At 57.4% G+C, this 1239-nt stretch overlaps 1 protein-coding gene across 1 annotated transcript in view; it reads right to left on the bottom strand.

Annotated features, from left to right (window-relative positions):
* Nucleotides 1–608: 608 nt before the first annotated feature.
* The window catches only part of LOC105536443, a gene marked incomplete at its 5' end in the record, with an annotated part of 41088 nt that continues 40457 nt past the window's right edge, over nucleotides 609–1239 (bottom strand). Inside the window, 2 exon segments of the mRNA XM_011975859.1 lie at nucleotides 609–740; nucleotides 742–1028. Of these exon segments, the coding sequence (XP_011831249.1) occupies nucleotides 711–740; nucleotides 742–1028 (317 nt within the window).

Raw genomic sequence — 1239 nt, 5'->3', positions numbered from 1 at the left:
CATGTGTGTTTCCTTCCTGACTTCCTCCTATTTTTCTCACACCTCTGAACCTGCTGTCAGGTGAAAAATCAAGGTGGGCCCCAAATTTAAGAGCTCATCAATTTGATGGTGTGGGAGTGTCCTAGACAGTCCAGCCCTTGGGGGTGCGGAGTTGGGCAGAGAGGAAGGAGGGCATTCCAGGGGCCAGAGCCAGAAGCAGAGGGACTCCAGGCCTAGAGTAGGATTTCCAGACTGAGGAAAGAGAGGCCGTGGGTCAGGGGAAGGTCCAGACCAAGACAGGGACAGAGGGTGTATCTGGAGGCACAGCCAGAAATAGCTCCCTCCAAAACACAGGCAGCGAGTTGGAGGGTGAGCTGCAAGGAGGAAGGGAAGGGGGGAGAGAATGGATGGACCGGTGTTCAGTGAGCCGACTCCTCCTATCCTGGCCTATGTCCCCAGGGGACACGCCTGGGAGGCTGTGATCCTCTCCTCCAGGCCGCTTTCCCACTGGTGCCAGGATTCCCCCAACGCCACGCTGAGAACCCAGGAGAAGCATCATATTGTATGAGAGATAAGAAATGAAGAGAGGGAGCAGGATTTCTGGTTGACAAAAGACGTTTGAGGGTTTTCTGGGTACAGGGAGAAGGGCTGGATGGCTTGGGATGCAGAGAGAGCCCTCCTCTGGGATCCTGCAGCTCCAGGCCCCTGTGGGTGGGGCGAGGGTTGGGAACCTATGAACATTCTGCAGGGGCCACTGTCTTTCTCCACGGTGCTCCCGTCATGCGTGACCTGGCAGCTGAAGATGTTGCGGGATCTCCACTGCTCGGGCGTCAGGCTCAGGTAGCCGCTGGCCACGTATCTGTTGCTCTGTTGGGAGGGCACAGTCATCTCCACGCCCTGGGTGATGGGGGTACCATCTGCCTTCCAGGTCACCGTCAAGATTCCCGGATAGAAGTCACTCATGAGACACACCAGTGTGGCCTTGTTGGCTTGCAGCTCCTCAGAAGATGGCGGAAACAGAGTGACTGAGGGGGTGGCCTTGGGCTGACCTGTGTGGACAGAGGAGGGTGTGAGAGATGGCAGAGGTAGCGTGGGGTGCTGTGGAGCACCTCTCTCTGTCTAAAGTCTCTGGGAGGGTTCATGGTGTGGCCATCTGGTCCACCCAGGGTCTCTCCCTCCCTCTTAATTCCCTCCTTTCCACTAGAGCCCTCTGGAGAGCAGACAACCCTGCACCTTCCTAGGGGCCTTCCCAAGTCACCT

This window comes from Mandrillus leucophaeus, unplaced genomic scaffold (genome assembly GCF_000951045.1).
Source record: "Mandrillus leucophaeus isolate KB7577 unplaced genomic scaffold, Mleu.le_1.0 Scaffold1011, whole genome shotgun sequence".
NCBI lineage: Eukaryota > Metazoa > Chordata > Mammalia > Primates > Cercopithecidae > Mandrillus > Mandrillus leucophaeus.
Note: the sequence above shows the minus strand (reverse complement) of the source record. Positions and strands in the feature narration are given on the sequence as shown.